At 41.4% G+C, this 16,529-nt stretch overlaps 1 protein-coding gene across 1 annotated transcript; it reads left to right on the plus strand.

The window, feature by feature from the left end:
• The first annotated feature begins 13,484 nt into the window (after nt 1-13,484).
• Nucleotides 13,485-15,959, plus strand: si:ch73-167i17.6 (regulator of G-protein signaling 9-binding protein). Its single transcript, XM_047362588.1, has one exon. It carries the CDS (start codon nt 14,302-14,304, stop codon nt 15,037-15,039), a length of 738 nt encoding a protein of 245 aa, XP_047218544.1. The 5' UTR covers nt 13,485-14,301; the 3' UTR covers nt 15,040-15,959.
• The last annotated feature ends 570 nt before the right edge of the window (nt 15,960-16,529 follow it).

Here is a 16,529-nt window from a genome sequence, read left to right on the forward strand (position 1 = left end):
TGCCTACTTAGCATCCCCAATAGGAGCAGCAGGACTTTCCTGGCAGCAACCCCTCCTGTCACGTGTCTCCCAGGAGCAGATTATAAAGCCAAGACAAAGCAGCTTGGACACTTTCTGCCCTGAGTTTGCAGCCACGCACTGAAAGCTCAGAGCGCCCTGCTCTCTCCTGTTCTGGTTCAGAGCCAGTGTCAGCTGTCTATTTTAGAGGGAGCAAGAGAAAAAAATACTCTGCAATCCTCTAAAGCAGCTTAAAGGCTGAATCAGGGGACTGAAGCCTTTTCCATTTTCAGAGCTGCTTCTCTCTCCATCACGGCTAGATGAGCATCTGAGTGACGGCCAAAGCAGCAGCTGCAGTGGCTACATGCAAACTATCTGCTGCTATGAGAGGCTCTTCAGATTCAGTATGTATCCTGAAAAACATCTAGAATATGTCAGAAGAACTACATTAGATACAATAAATACATGCAGAGAAAAGCAGGCTTATTTCATCTTGACTGTTCTTATAATCAGGAGTTTAATATATGATTAAATAATAAATGCTGAGTGCTGATGTATGACATAACATCTGGAAGTACCGGGTTTTGGTATACTTCTTTCTGCCTTCTGTTGATACGCAGGCTTTTGGAGTGAAATGAAGTGAAACAAAGTGGAGTGGGAGAGCAGAGGTTTTAAGTGACTCTGTGACGTCAGCCTGTCTGCTTGCAAATGTGTGGGCTTGTGTTTGTGTTGCAGAAATAAAATGGGAAAGCTGAATGCAAGGCTTGGTTTGCATAAGAGAGAGAGAGGAGAGAAGAGAAGAGAAAGAAAAAGGAGAAGAAGATAAAGCAAAAAAAAGAACAAATTGGAGTTTTCATCTCATTACCATGACACACCAATAAATAAGAGAGTTAGTATAACCTCACAACTCATGAAAAAAACTAATTCCTAGAGGAATTACAAAATTGTGCTCCAGCGGTGGCAGAAACATTTTGCTACTGTCTGTATAAAAAAAAGAAACATGCAGCAGATGTCTTTAATTATGAATGTTTTCTATTTTTTGTGATGAGGGAAAGAGAGCAAGCGCTGGTGAACAAAGACCAGTGATAACATGAAGAAAATTATGCATACCACTCTTTTTTGTTTTTCAGTCGTTGCTCAAAAGTCTGATTATTAGTTTTTTTTTTGTTTTTCCTGTTTTTGTAATATAATATAATATAATATAATATAATATAATATAATATAATATAATATAATATAATATAATATAATATAATATAATATAATATAATTCAAGACCCCGAGATACTTAAACTCCTCCACTTGAGGCAGGAACTCCCCTCCAACCTGAAGAGGACAAGCCACCCTTTTCCGGTCGAGTACCATGGCCTCGGACTTGGAGGAGCTGATCCTCATCCCAGCCGCTTCACACTCGGCTGCGAACCGCCACAGCGCATGCTGTAGGTCTTGGCTAGAGGGGGCCAGCAGGACCACGTCATCCGCAAAAAGAAGAGACGAAATCCACTGGTCCCCAAACCAGACCCCCTCCGGCCCTTGGCTGCGTCTAGAAATCCTGTCCATAAAAGTTATGAACAGGACCGGCGACAAAGGGCAGCCCTGCCGGAGTCCAACATGCACTGGGAACAGGTCCGACTTAGTGCCGGCAATGCGGACCAAACTCCTGCTCCGCTCGTACAGGGACCGGATGGCCCCTAATAAAGGGCCCCCGATTCCATACTCCTGGAGCACCCCCCCCAGGGCATCACGAGGGACACAGTTGAATGCCTTCTCCAGGTCCACAAAACACATGTGAACCGGTTGGGCAAACTCCCATGAACCCTCGAGCACCCTGTAGAGGGTATAGAGCTGGTCCAGTGTTCCACGGCTGGGACGAAAACCACACTGTTCCTCCTGAAGCCGAGGTTCGACTATCGGTCGGACTCTCCTCTCCAATACCCTGGCGTAGGCCTTACCAGGGAGGCTGAGGAGTGTGATCCCCCTGTAGTTGGAACACACCCTCCGGTCCCCCTTCTTATAAAGGGGGACCACCACCCCAGTCTGCCAGTCCAGAGGCACTGTCCCCGACCGCCACGCAATGTTGAAGAGGCGTGTCAACCATGACAGCCCTACAACATCCAGAGACTTGAGGTACTCAGGGCGGATCTCATCCACCCCCGAAGCCTTGCCACCGCGGAGCTTTTTAACCACCTCGGTGACTTCAGCCTGGGTGATGAAAGAGTCCAACCCCGAGTCCCCAGCCTCTGTTTCCACCACGGAATGCGTGATGGCAGGATTGAGGAGATCCTCGAAGTACTCCTTCCACCGCCCGATAATGTCCTCAGTCGAGGTCAGCAGTCTCCCGCCCCCACTATAAACAGTGTTGGCAGAGCACTGCTTCCCCCTCCTGAGGCGTCGGACGGTTTGCCAGAATCGCTTCGAGGCCAACCGGTAGTCCTTCTCCATGGCCTCACCGAACTCTTCCCAGGCCCGAGTTTTTGCCTCTGCCACAGCCCGGGCCGCAGCACGCTTGGCCTCACGGTACCCGTCAGCCGCCTCAGGAGTCCCACAAGCCAACCACAGCCGATAGGACTCCTTCTTCAGCTTAACAGCATCCCTTACTGCCGGTGTCCACCACCGGGTTCTGGGATTGCCGCCACGACAGGCACCGCAGACCTTACGGCCGCAGCTATGGGCAGCAGCATCGACAATAGATGCAGAGAACATGGTCCACTCTGACTCTATGTCTCCAACATCCCCCGGGATCTGGTCGAAGCTCTCCCGGAAGTGGAAGTTGAATACATCCCTGGCCGAGGGCTCCGCCAGGCGTTCCCAGCAGACCCTCACTATGCGCTTGGGCCTGCCGAGTCTGTCCGGCTTTCTCCTCCTCCAGCGGATCCAACTCACCACCAGGTGATGATCAGTGGACAGCTCAGCCCCTCTCTTCACCCGAGTGTCCAAAACATGCGGCCGAAGGTCTGATGATACGACAACAAAGTCGATCATCGACCTCCTGCCTAGGGTGTCCTGGTGCCAAGTGCACTGATGGACACCCTTATGTTTGAACATGGTGTTCGTTATGGACAATCCGTGACTAGCACAGAAGTCCAATAACAAAACACCACTCGGATTCAGATCGGGGAGGCCATTCCTCCCGATTACGCCTCTCCAGGTGTCACTGTCGTTCCCCACGTGGGCGTTGAAGTCCCCCAGCAGAATAATGGAGTCCCCGAGAGGGGCACTATCCAGCACCCCCGACAGGGACGCCAAGAAGGCAGGGTACTCTGCACTACCACTCGGCCCGAGAAATATTCAACATAAGGGACAAAGAGAAGGCAGTGAGAGCAGAAATAGTCTCATTAAAAGTCACGTTTGGGTGCTTCTCTCTTTAGATATTTAGACAGCTAAATTTTTTTTTTATACCTATAGTAGATAGTAGTTTACCCAGTCCTGTTAAAATGGTTTTTGTGATGTCAAAAAATAAAACCAACAAAGTATAATTTTAGTATTTATTCAAATTATTGCTGCAACACCTCAATCACTGTAGTGGCAGTTTAACAAACATAAAGGCTCGGTTTTCTGAGAGCTTTCTGAGTGAAACAGTGCTATTTAATATACATTCCTTCACATTCACTTTTACACTGTTTCAACTATAGTCAAGGTGTAGATGTATATTAAGAACCAACGATTTATAGGCAGTGAGAACCCACTGAGAACCACCAATAAAGCCCAAATCAGGGTGCCTCTGCACACAGCATCTAACTGCCTCCTGTGGCTTGCCTTCTTAACATTAGGGAACCTTGTGCCTTTTCAAAGTCCCTTAAATCCTTATGTGTATCCCTTTTTCTTGCTTCTAACACACTGACTTAGAGGACAAAATATTCTCTGTCTGCCTAAAACATCCCACCCACTAACAGGCACCATTATAAAGAAATAATTGTTGTTAAGTGATCAGTATGTTATGCCTGATCCATGTGGCTCAGATGTGGCAAAGCAGGGACACATTTATAGTGGTGTTTGTTCCACTTAAGATGATCTCCTGCTTCAACACACCTGAATTCGAAATGATGGATGATTGAGACCCTTCAGGACATGCCAAGGAGGTGGTTCACATCTTGGAATCTGAGGTGTTCAAGCGGGGAAAAGTCTAAAACATGCTGGCCAGTGTGCACAGAAAACAGATTGGTAAACACTTCTCCAAACACTCCACCTTTGTTCAGTAGTATATTAAGAACCTAGTCAGGGACATCTTTTAGTGCACTTGTTCAGTCTTTTCATTGCTCTTTCCTGTTATCTGAAAAAGATACAATGGATCAGGCTACATTAAGGCTTCAGCGAGTAGAAGCAAATGAACAAACAAGTACCTCCTTCACACACAAATCACAGGCTAAAAGCTGGACTTTGCTTTGAGGACTTTATTTCTCATTAGCCACTATCATATAATAGAACAAAAGGCTTGGGATTTGCAAGGAGGCTTATACCAATTCATTGTTTTCTGAATAATATTAAACTGCGACATACAGGGCTAATGGCACAGATTTCAGCAAGCTGTCATTTATCACATTTCATTTGCTTTTCACACTTGCCAAACCTCGCCTGGGTTGTCTGCAGCTCACCTCATATGGTTTACCTTGATGGGAGGGGATTAGAGCTAAGCCTTGACCCAACAGATGTCATGGATCATTGTGGCTCATCTGAGTTTGGCATAGAAGCCATACTGTGGAGCAACTGTAACACATCAGAAAGGCTTATTCTGCTCACCTAAATGGCTAAAAAGATACCCATGCTTTAAAAGCAACCTATTAACTATAATTCCTTTTGATGGAGATCTTGGCTTTTTGTTTATCTCAGAGGCTGGACTTTAAATGCTTCAAAGGAAAGAATACTTTTTTTTTTGCTTGCAAGCTCAATGAAAAGATCAGTGGCTCTCCATTATGTTTCTGTCACAACTAAAGCTCATCCTAGAGAGTCAGAACAAGCTAGAACAGCCAGGCTTATACAGTCAAGGAAAAATAAAACGTTTCCATGACAGTTAATGCAGTGATGGTAAAACTAAGTTCACTGTTAGATTCAAGAAGGAAAGTAGCTATCAGCTAGTTAATTTGGTTAATCACAGGTTCCAAAAAGGAATAGCAGTTCTGGACCATTTAGATTTTTGTCAACACAATTCCAGGATGAAACGGCATCAGCAATGCCCTTATAGAAGCTGTCCATCAACCTGGGATGGGTTGAAGGTCATTTTAAAACAACTTTAACTGCATCATTCTAGAGTGCGAAAGATTATTCATAAGTAGAAAACATTTAACACAGTTTCCAATCTTCCAAGGACTGGATGATGTTAATGATTCAAACTAAGGTCAGATCGTGCAATACGTGGCATCTGAAGGAACCACAAGACTTCTGGAACAATGTCCCTTGGACAGATGAGACATAAGTAAAAGCATTTAGCCATGATGCATACTTCCATGTTTGGCAACATACACAGAATATCTGCACAAAAACGTTATGCCAACTGTCAAGCACAGTGGTGGAGGAGTGATGATTAAGGCTTGTTTAGAAGGCACCCGACGTCACAGTCAATGTACTGACTATGAACTCTTTTGTAATATAAAGTATTTTATTTAGAATTAAAAGTGGACGGCTAAGGCTTGGACCAAATCATGTCATGCAACAGCACCATGATGTAAAAAATATCAGCAAATCTACAACGGAATTGCCAAATAGGGGTGAATCAAGGTGCCGTAGTGACCCTCAACCAGATTGAAACTGCACTATTGGACTTCAAAAAGCTAAAGCAACACTGTATAGAGCAGAAAAGGCCAAAACTCCTTCACAACAATGTGAGGGGATAACAAAGACCTACAGAAAGCAACTAGTTAATCATATTTCTGCTAAATGTGGTGCTACAGTGTATACTTAATCTAGGGTTTCTTAATTTCATTAATCATTTTAGGAAACTTAAAGTTTCCATGACTGCACTGACAGTTTTGGGAACGTTATTTTTCCCATGACTGTAGCTTTGCTAAAACTAACTCTAGACTTAAGCATCTCTAAGGATCATTAATCAACATTTTTCCTGTTTTGGGGACAAATGAGTGCAAAAACCAAAAGCTTCAGGAGGTCGAAGCAGATATTTAAAATCTGCTTTGACTTCCTAAAGAGCATTTTGTCTCTGTCACCCACCCTCACACACTCATTTACACCTACATCCTCAACATCCAACAATTTATTGCTTAGGACTGCAGCACACTAGTTGTGATCAATACAAAGAACATAGTGTTTATGGGCTTTTAAGATTAACTTAGCTTTCCTTTTCATAAGGAGTTTAAATGCCAGATTTGTTTTGCTGAAGTTTGCATAAATACCCTTGTAAGTAAACTTGTATTACTTGCTGTGAGAGACAATTATGCATGCAGCAAATATGTGTGAATATGTATCCTAATTAAAAAGAACTTTAAAGTGTGTAAATTATTAAATGTTAGCACAAAAGGTTGGTTTCAGATGAGAATAAACCTGATAAGCTTGTGAGTTGTCATAAATAAATCAATGTCAGTTAACATTTGCACTGTGCACTACAAACACATTCATGTGCATGTAGATATTGGTCTGTATGTCAAGGTTAAGTAAAGAGCCAGGACTTTCGTGAAGGCATGACTCATGGCTAACCCCTCTGCTCCATGCTGTGCAGGGTGTATGAGAGCACATAGTAGATAAGGTCCATCAATAATTCAACAAAGACTGACTTCCTCTGTCTCTCCTCTGCACTCATCCTTCCTCAGTGCTCTGTCTCCATGTTTCTAAATGTCTGTAACATTTTTTTTTTCAACTCAGCATTAACAGCTCTCATCGCTGGTCTCATCTTTCAACCTCTATGTTATCTCAGGGCTATTAAATCACTTTAAACAGACTGGAATGTACAGTAATTCCAAATCTTAATCTGGGGCCAGTTGAAGATATCTTTAGCTTTTAAAGGATTTCTCCATCTGTATGAGCAACATCACATGCTTATGTGAAATTAGTGCTGCAGAGTGAGATAATCCAGGTTTTGATTCCTATTTTAGGAAGTTAAAACTTGTTCTAGCAGAGGTTTCAAGTGTGTATTAGAGGGCTTTAATAAACAGTTTGTTGTGTAAGTTTGAGTTTCTTTGTGGATCTGTTTCCTCCCTGTTCATGTTCTTTAGTTACTGTTATTTTAGTTCATTCATCGTAGATTTTGGTTCTTGGTTCATTCTTGTGTTTAGATATTTCTGTTGCTCCCTGCACAAGCATCCCTCCTCCAGTTGCTTTGCATTCTCCCTGCTACCAGCTGCTCCACATTTTATTTGATTACTTCCTCTAGTTTGTTTCTCAAATATATTTCATATTGACAAGGCCAAGGCCTTTTATTTAGTGACCATGACTGACTGCAACTGATACTTTCTCTTTGGCAGGGTTTTTTGTGTTACTTATTGGATCAACCAATACTTAGAATAACAGGAAAGTCCTAGGAACGCAGTAAAGATCCAAGAAAGGGAATTACACATTTAAACAAGTTGGGAATTATTCAGATGTGTCACCACCTCAACAAAGTCTGGAAGTAGATGCAACCTTACCCACCCAGATGAAAGCAAACTAGTTAGGAGGTATAGCATTGGAGCAACCAAAAACACCAAAGCTCAACCCTGTCATACACTGGAAACTGCTGGAACATCAGTGTCACTATCCACTGTGAAACTAGTTTTAAATCTCCATGAAGTGAAAAGGCTGGAAACCAAAAAGGAAACAGCTACTCAAAAATCAACACCTTAATGCTCGCCTGAAACTTGCAACTGACCACATGGAGAAGTCAAATGTCTTCTGTTGAAAATGTTTCTGGTGAGATGAGACAAAGACTGAGCTAATTGGTTACATGGATAAAACTATTTAGTTAGTTATGATGCTTTTAAAATAAAGAACAATGTGCCAACTACCAAGCATGGTGGTGGTAGCTTAAACAGCTTAACGCTAGAAACTTTGACATTGGTGGGTTTTATGAAAGGACAAGGAACTGGTTCTGGCACAGATAAAACAGAACAACATTAAGCTTTAATGAATGGCTTTACAACATTAGCCTTCAAAATTATTGAAAACATGTTGATTATGCTTTGTTGTTTTTTTTTACTTATTTAAACTAAATCTACCAGTTCTCACAAGAAAAAACTGTCAAATATCCAGGTATAACCATGCAAGTTAAACCACCAAAAACCTCAATGTAATATTCATGCACATCATCAGTGAATGTAAACATCTGACTTGAACTATACATTTCAGCATGAAGACTCATGTTTCTGTATCTGACTGATGTTTTTTCTGCTACATGTCAGAATCTGATCCTGGGTGTTTTCTTTATTCAGCAGTAAAACCAATAAGTGTCAGTCCATAGATTTGGCAAACAGATGGCAACTGCAAAGCAAAAAAGTCTGCGATCTTTATCTTCTGCAGAAAGCAAACTTTGACTAAAATATGTGCAGAAGTTGTTCTTGGATTATCAAAAGGGCTGACAGGGTTTTAAAAAAGTCATCTAATGTATTTGCACATAGAGGTATTGAGCTTTGAGGCAAACATTTTAATACAAAGCTTCACTTCCTAACTAAAAATATTGATTCCATATGACAAAAAACATAACCCAGACACTTGACATTCTCCATTAAAAGATACATTAGTATGTATTACACTAATAATCCAGGGATTTGCTGAAATGTGCTAATCTGGATTACAGTTTGAATCATTTTATGGCATCAGTCTTGAGCCTGCAGATGTTTTTGTTCAGCTCTTACAAGAATACTTTGCTCTTGGTGTTGTCACGGCATGTCTTAGCCGTAGAATAAAATCCCATTTGGCCCCAAGACATACTTTAAAGTGCATTTTTTCCCTTTTTAATTTTAACTGAGGATCAACTATAGGTGATCAAAATATCTGGTAGAAAAAGTGTATCAGAGGACACAAGCATGCTTTTGTAACAACCTTCGTGTAAAAATACGGTTTGATTAGATGTGTTGACACAACGGGTTCCAGGATCGGCAAGAAGTGACAAATGTCTTAGAACAGGAGAAAAACTTTGCCTGGATATATTTTTCCACAAGACCAACAAATATATAAATGATTAAGCTGATGACTACGTAAATCGTTTCTTGGAAGCAAATTATTTCAAAAACAGCTAAAGACTTTTACGTAGTGCTGTATAGGAACAATCTTTCATTGACCAAACCAAGGCCTGATTTAAACTCCAACAAGTTAATCAAGTTTATAATGAAATTGGAAACAGTAACATTTTTTAGATGCTCAAGTTGGTAATGTTTGTAATTGTTCTTTAATTAATTGATGAATTATTTAAACTGATTTCCTAGTGCTGATAGATGGAAGGGTCCCATGGTGGAGCACAGGTCAGCACTGTTGTCTTACGGCAAGATGGTCCAGGGCTTGTTCTCCCCGTGCATGCGTGGGTTCTCTCCAGGTACTCCGGCTTCCTCCCACAGTCCCAAAACAAGACTGTTAGATTAATTGATCTCAGTGGATTTTGTAAGTCTTAGTTACGAGTGTGTGCATGTATGGTTGTTTGTCCTGTGTTGTCCTGTGATGGACTGGACATCAACTCCTGGGATAACTGAGAGCAGTCTCAGATTTTTTTCACCTGAGAATGATCTTTCACGCTGATCGTGATGGAGCATATATTGCTGGAAAATGACGTTATAACTCTTTGCAAAGTGATGGCAGCAGCAACTGATTCTCTATGAGCAGTGCTGATGTCTTTCCATTTTGTCACTGTGTTGACACACATTTGAGTGGACTGGAGCAGCTCACTGCTTAAACCCCTGATTTTAAAGAGATTACTATAGGTGGTGCTGATAGGTTTTTTTAAAATTAATTTAATTAACAGCACTTGGCTGTGACTTTTCCTCCTAAGTCCAAACAGAAGGAGCAAGGGTTTACATCATAGCAGTCTTACACTGTTGTGAAACTCAAAGGTAGTAAATTTCTTCATTTTGTATTAGAGATCTCAGCCATATCATATCACCGAATAGTAGAAGAGTCATAATTATTTTAGGATATGTCTGTTTTGAGCCAGTGTAAAGGTATGACTAACATCTGATTGGGCTCCTGCTACTGAGTATGTGAGAATTACTGGGAACCTTTGCAGAAAAAAATCAAAAAATCAAATTTTCCATGATGTGTTCACTCTGAGAGTAATCAAGCCCCTGCATGTCTGACTCATCTTACACACTTGAGTTCAACAGACCCGGTATCTGCAATCTCATTGCAGGAAAACAAACAGACACTATTTTTAAGTAACCAAATGTAAAATCACCTGTTTAGAGTCTGTGGGTCTTATCTATCGCACTGCACAACTCTTTCTTTTTAAAATCCCAGCACATTCAAATAAATGAAAGTTTTTACATTATAATGTAATGTGTGAGCAATATGCATACAGTTTCAGTGAGCAAAGAGTTTTATATTTCAGAGTGTGAGCAAAGATAAGAAATAAATCCCTCTATCACTGCAGATGTCAGCCTAAACAGACAGCGAGCCTTCTCACTCCGTCTTGAGGCATCCTCTGCTCTTTAGTCCATTAGCTCTGCACTGCAGTCACTGGATCATTAGGCCGCATCCGCTTCAATAATGCAAAAAGAGCAAAGCAGGCAAATACCACACAGCTTTCTTATTTGTCTCATGCCTCCTAACACAGCAGGAGTCAACTTATTAACAACACATTATCCAGATGATGGTGTGCGCAGCAGCTGGCATCCTCGCTGGCCTAAAAAAACATGTGAGGGCGGTAGTTGTGGCATCTCACAAAGCTGTCTACTCCAATTAAATGATTAAAACCTAGTCACATAAAATGAGGTCTAGCTCTGATATTATGACACACAGGTGCATCTTAATAGATTGGAATATCATCAAAAAGATCTTTATTTCAGTAATTCAAATCAAAAAGTAAAACTCAAATATAGATTCAGTACACACAGATTGATTTAAATGAAATGTTTTTTTCTATTGATTTTATGTTATATTCAGATTCTACAAGAAACTGAATTCAGGGTTATCATTGGCTGTAAAAGTTAATAATAAAGATTAACAGCAAATGAATGGTTTCAATCTGTGTGTAATGACTCTATATAATATACAGGTAAATCAAAAACAATTAGAATATCGTGAAAACACTCACGATATATCACCTATTTCTAAAAAGTACATTATATAGATGTATTACACATAGAGTAAAATATATTTTAAGCATTTATTTAGTAAAATTTTGATGATTATGGCTTACAGATGACAAAAATCCAAAATTCAGTGTCCTAGAAAATTTGAATATTATAAAAAAGTTCAAAATTGGAAACTCATGTTGTCACACCCTAATCAGTTAAACAACACAAAGCAAATTCCAAATGTTATCTTAGTCTCTAAATGGTCTCTCTGTCTGTGTCAGTTGGCTACACTATCATGGGGAAGACTAATGACTTGACAGATGTCCAGAAGACAGTCATTGACACCCTCCACAAGGTAGGTAAGCCACAAAAGGTCAATGCTAAAAAACATGCTTGTTCACAGAGTGTTGTATCCAGCCATATTCATAGAAAGTCAAGTGGAAGGAAAAAGTATGGCAGGAAAGGTTGCACCAGCAACATGCATAACCGCAACCTTGAGAGGATTGTCAAGCAAAATCTATTCAAGAATTTGGGTGGGGGCTTCATAAGCAGCTGACCGAGGATGGAGTCAGTGCATCAAGAGCCACAGACAAATCCTACAGATGTGTTCAAAAACCTCTTTTACCTGGGCTAGCAGAAAAATAATGGGACTTTGCTCAGTGATCCAATGTCCTCTTTTCAGTTGAACATAAAGTTTACATTTCATTTAGAATCAAGGTCCCAGAGCCTGGAGGAAGAGTGGAGAGGCACAGAATCCACGTTGCTTGAAGTCCAATGTGAAGTTGCCACAGTCAGTAATAATATGGGGTGCCATGTCATCAGCTGACATGTTTTCCCTGTGTTTACGAAAGTCCAAAGTCAGCACATTCCATCTACCAGGAAATATTAGAGTTCTTCATGCTTCCTTCTACCAACAAGCTGTATGGAGATGCTGATCTCATTTTCCAGCAGGACTTGGGACCTGCTCACACTGCCAAAGGTACCAAAACCTGGTCCAGTGACCATGGTGTTCCTGTGCTTGATGGGCCAGCAATCCAGCCTGACCCAAGCCCCATACAAAATCTATGGGGTATTGTCAAGAGGAAGATGAGATACCAAAACTAACAATGCAGATGACCTGAAGGCCACTATCAAAGCAACATGGGCATCCATTAAACCTCAGCAGTGTCACAGACTGATTGTTTCCCTACCATGATACTTTGATGCAGTAATTCATGCATATGGCGGCCCAACCAAGCATTGAGGGTAGTAGAAGAACATACTTTTCAGAAGCCTGACATTTCTGTTTAAAATAAATATGCTTTTATTGATCTGATGTAGTATTAAATTTTTCTGAGGTGCTGAATTTGGGGTTTAAAATGACAAGAAATAAAAATTTGAAATGTATTTCACTCCATGTGATATGAATCTGTATAATGTCTGAGTTTCACTGTCTGAAATGAGTAATATAAATACGAAACTTTTTTTTTTTTTTTTACAATATGCTGATATTTTGAGTTGTACCTGTATAGGCATGTTAACATATGAAAATTACTTATTACAATTATTGTGTAAAGATTTATCATGCTTACCAATATCATCACAGTTCTGTTGAAATTTGTTAAATATGTGTAAAATGCATTGCTTTAAATAAAATAAATTCATTAGAGGGAAGCCAGAAACAAATGTAATAACATTATTTTGATCAGTAGTCGCAGAAATAGCAGTAGTAATATCATTTGTTAACTACCTTTTATTAAATGATGCCACAGACAAATTACAATCTGTAATTATACCCACAACGCACCCAGCATCCATACTCTTGTGTTTTCATGAGAGATGATACTGTTAGGTGTCCGATTTGCATTTCCGAACGCAATGCATTTATGCTTAAGGCTGTCATTGTGAAGGTAAGAAGCGATGTCTGAGTTATTAAGTTGTACTGATTGATGGTTCAAACAAAATACTAACTTGTGGGGGAAAAAAAAGCCTTCCTTGCGCAGCTATAAAGCAGCATTTAACACACAGTGCTCTCCTTTGGTTGAACTATTTCTTTTTTTTACTGGGCATCTCAGAAGCTTTATTCCAAACTTGGAGTTTTAGTATAGCTGTTATCATGTACGATTTGAATGTTAATCTCACTTTAAAACTGTATTATTAACTGTAAGCAATTTTATCATGGTAAACATTGAAACTGGAAATCATTCACTTTTTGAATTAAATTACTGAAACATAGATTTACATAGATCAGTCACAGAGACTGATTTACAATATTCTGTTTTTTGGTGCGGTTATGTATCATGATAGCATCGCTATACATTAGGTCATTTGTCAAAAATGGTCAATTGGTCAACCTGTCTCTGGCAGTCGCTGGTAATATGCAGGAATCCAGATGGTTGAAGATGGATGATGGCTTTCAGCGCAACCCACTTTCTGGACAGAGTAGCCAATGACATGACGCAGCTGAAGCAGATGTCTGTGTAAACCAACCAATAAGAGAGGAGCTACCCTGTCTCCCTGCCTGCCTTCTGAATGGCCGTGTTTTGTGCGCACATGTGACCATTGAAGGCTTGATTGTTATTTAAACATCATCGACAGGGTGCTGAAGTGGACAGCTCCCCACGCAGATACATAGAGCCGAGCAGACGAACTATGGTTGTGCTCCTCGTGTTTGGTCCCTTACAGCCCTCTGTTTTTGTGACACTGAATGAAAACAACAGTGTCTCCCAGCTGCGCGTTATTTCCGAGCACTGACGGAGGAAGGCATCGTGCACTAAGGCGGATGTCGGGGCACCTGTAGCTGATTCTGGAACACAGTCTTCAGAAAAATCGGATTGTTTCACATCAGTTCGGGTCGGTTCTGTTGGAGACTGGATCTGCTGATGTCTGATCCCGTGACGAGGCAGCGCAAATGTAACCCGAAGCCCTCTAGGTGACGGAAGCATTAATTTCTAAGCCGCTCTCTGTGCCTGCTCGTGCGCAGGAGGGAGCATGGAAAGAGATGAATTTCCTCTGACTGGAGCGCTGTGTGGATTTGTAGAGCAGGTGGTGTGCTCCCGTGGACACTGAACTGAGGAGAGGGACTAAAGCACTTTAACTAACCTCGCCTTTTCTTCCCAAGATTCTTTGGTTTGTTGTTTCCCGTTTATAAAGGAGGAGGTTGTGGTTTTTTTCCCAATCAGTCATGGGGAAAGAGGAATGCAAAACAATGCTAGATGCTTTGAACAAAGTCACAGCCTGCTACAGGCACCTGGTCATCGCTCTGGGAAGCACATCGGATTCCCAGAACCTGCGAGAGGAGCTGAAGAAGACCCGCAAAAAGGCCCAGGAGCTGGCCGTGGCCAACAGGACTAAACTGACCACCCTGCTCAAAGACAAGACCCTCAGCAAGGAGGACCGCGCCGAGTACGAGCGCCTGTGGGTACTGTTCTCCAGCAGCATGGAGCTCCTAGAGGTAGACATGAAGAGATCATTAGAGATAGGGCAGGACTTCCCCCTCAAGGTGCCCACCAGGCACCTCATCCAGACAGGCATGACCGGCAGCACAAATGCGGTGGCCGCCCGGGCCATGAGCGTCCAGAACATGAAATACGAGGGAGACAGCAACATCGACACGGCGGACCTCAGGGACCTGCAGACCGAGATCACCCAGGTGAGCCAGATGATGGAGGAGATGGAGATGAAAGTGCAGGTGGCGCCGTGGGCCGTGGTAGCAAAACAAGAAGCGGGTGCCGAGCTCAAGTCCAACATGAGCGTGGGGAACTCTTCCGTGGGTGTCATCTCTATCTGCGAAGAGGAGCCCAAAGACGATGAAGGTGGAGGCGGCAGGGAGGGGGGCGCTGCGTCGATTGGTGCCGTGGTGGTGTTCTTTGTCATCGTAACAGTCGCTCTGGTTCTGGGATATTTAGTTGTCAATATGTAGTGGACTGTCTGACCAACAGCAGGCTGCCCTGATGGACATCTGCTCAGCTTTCCATGGGAGGCAACCGTGTGAAAGAGCAAGAGCTCCACAAGACGGAGATGGAGGTCTTGAAGTGGTGAAAATTTGTTCTTACCCAAAGTTATAAATCTTTCTTGGATTTGTGAATGTATTTGGTGGAGATAAGGAGTTGCACTTGATAAAACATAAGCTACTAGAACAATATAGATGGTGAATGCATGGGAGAGGATGGCCATGGGTCCTTCATTTTTTTTGTGAGGGGCAAAATGTCATGTATTTTTGGAGGAGAGGAGAAAAAAGTAATAAAATTACATGACAGCGTCTAGCCATCAGGAAGACATAAACAACACGTAATCCAAGTGGATTAGTGGAAAAGCTCAAGCATAAATGCAGCCGATGGTCAAGTCTCTCTGTTGATGTCCATCTGACTGATGCTTTAAAGGCTCGATTTCAATCCAGAAAAGTCAGGTGTGTTAATACAAGCAGGACAAACATCTAGTCTGAAAATTAGGTTTATGCTATATGCCTTTGGAAACCAGAGCCAGAAGTTAATCCCTACTCATCACTTTGGTGCACAAATCTGCACTGCTCCACCCTCCTGTCAGCACAGTTTAATGCATCATAATAATCTCTACAACTGCACTGTAATAGGTCTGCATCTCATTCAACTGCATCAAATTTCAGCAGCTTCATGGGAAGGAGGACGAGATGTGCACAGTCGTTTGTTATTGCACCTTTGTACTGTAAAGCCTGTTCTTGTTTCTATTCAGGGTTTTCTTGCAGATTTGAATGTAAAACATTGCAACATGTAAATAGAAGATTTGTATATACAGTCTATACTGCAGTTTCAGGTCTTGTAAATACAGTCTAGAATATTTATTATAATAAAATTTTGAATCACACTTGAAAACGTGCATTTAGTTTAAAAAGAGCTCCTCTGGTGCTACACAAACAACAATTTATTGTTCTATAATATATATATTACTCTTTCTGCCATGTGGCAGTGCATGGTTGCCTTTGACATAAATCTTACCACCATTAGTTGGGACAAATGTCAGATCCAGTTTGGATTCACTACAAAGCTGGAGATACATACATCTAATGCACTTAGAGCTATTTCCAGAAGCAGATTAGTCTCAGACTTAACAACATTAGTGTTAAATTCTCGTTAAAGGAGAGTGACACAGATGCTCCCTTAGCTTCTAATAGTTTTAAATCTAAGAGTCTTTACAGATATTTTTGGATTTGTACAAAGGTGAAACTAGTAGTAATGGGATAATTGTCCCAGGCCACGATGAACTTAGTGAACTAGAGAGAAATAGATGTAGATCGGACACATAACTTCCAATACTACAAACATGAAATAAGCCCTTCAAGGGTTTATTATTGCTCAAACAAAATGTATTTAGATGCTTTTGTTATTCATTCCTAAAAACAAGATAATAACAAACAAAAGCATTAGATATGGATGA

Source organism: Girardinichthys multiradiatus, chromosome 4 (genome assembly GCF_021462225.1).
Source record: "Girardinichthys multiradiatus isolate DD_20200921_A chromosome 4, DD_fGirMul_XY1, whole genome shotgun sequence".
Lineage (NCBI taxonomy): Eukaryota > Metazoa > Chordata > Actinopteri > Cyprinodontiformes > Goodeidae > Girardinichthys > Girardinichthys multiradiatus.

Coding starts and splice junctions, on each gene's coding strand:
- si:ch73-167i17.6 (XM_047362588.1), top strand. CDS start 14,302: ATGGGGAAAGAGGAATGCAAAACAATGCTAGATGCTTTGAACAAAGTC.